We start from the raw sequence: 1,162 nt of genomic DNA on the forward strand, positions 1-1,162 counted from the left end.
CTGGGCTTTAGATTTGATTGGGGAAATTCAACCACCATCATCTAAGAATCAAAGGTATATCTTGGTTGGCATTGATTATTTTACAAAATTGATCGAAGCTATACCTTTGCCAAATGTGGGCCAAAAAGATGTGATCGAATTTATCCAGAAACACATCATTTATAGATTTGGAATCCCAGAGACTGTCACAACAGATCAAGGATCAATATTTACTGGTCGAAAGATGCAAGAATTTGCTAAGGAAATGGGTTTCAAATTGTTAACGTCTACGCCATATTATGCTCAGGATAATGGTCAAGTCGAAGCAGCTAATAAGGTGATTATTGGCTTAATTAAGAAGCATGTGGGGAAGAAACCTAGAAATTGGCATAAAACTTTAGATCAGATTTTGTGGGCATGTCGGACCTCTCCCAAGGAAGCCACTAATTTGACCCCTTTTCGACTGACCTTTGGTCATGATGCAGTTTTACCAGTACAAATTTATCTACAGTCCACAAGAATTAAGAGGCATCATGAGATTCCATCAGAATCATATTGGAACATGATGCTGGATGAGCTAGTCGATCTAGATGAAAAGAGACTAAATTCCTTGGAATTATTAAAAAGGCAGAAGAAGAGAGTAGAGAACTCTTATAATAAGAAGGTTAAAATTAAGACATTTTTTCCTGAAGACTTGGTCTGGAAAGTTGTCTTTCTGATGGATCAAAAGGATAGGGCCCTAGGGAAATGGTCTCCCAAGTGGGAAGGCCCTTTTCAAAATTTGCAAGTATTCTCTAACGGTGCCTATGAGATTGAGGAACTTAGCGAAGACAAAAGAATCTTGAGAGTAAATTGAAAATATTTGAAAAAATATAAGCCAGCACTCCAAGAAATAAAAATAATAAACGAGTAATTGCATGCAAGTTAAACAAAGTCAATATGGTAAAGGGTGCCAAAATGGCTTAAATTCACTTCAGAGGCCCAAAGGGCTAATATTTATTATAGGCAAAATTTATCAATAGGAAAATGGAAAAGGAGATTAAAACTAAAAAGGAAGATTAGCCTTTATGTGGAGGTATTTTATCTTGAGAAGTTCCAGGCATTTCTCACATAAGGACCGTTTCGACCAGAGAATTATGACCTAAGAATCAAGTTCACATGCTTTTTCGACGAGCTCCATACC

At 36.7% G+C, this 1,162-nt stretch overlaps 1 protein-coding gene across 1 annotated transcript; it reads left to right on the top strand.

The window, feature by feature from the left end:
* The first annotated feature begins 223 nt into the window (after positions 1–223).
* Positions 224–835, top strand: LOC127080411 (uncharacterized). The gene has a single exon (XM_051020731.1). It carries the CDS (start codon positions 224–226, stop codon positions 833–835), a length of 612 nt encoding a protein of 203 aa, XP_050876688.1.
* The last annotated feature ends 327 nt before the right edge of the window (positions 836–1,162 follow it).

Source organism: Lathyrus oleraceus, chromosome 5 (assembly GCF_024323335.1).
Source record: "Lathyrus oleraceus cultivar Zhongwan6 chromosome 5, CAAS_Psat_ZW6_1.0, whole genome shotgun sequence".
NCBI classification, from domain to species: domain Eukaryota; kingdom Viridiplantae; phylum Streptophyta; class Magnoliopsida; order Fabales; family Fabaceae; genus Lathyrus; species Lathyrus oleraceus.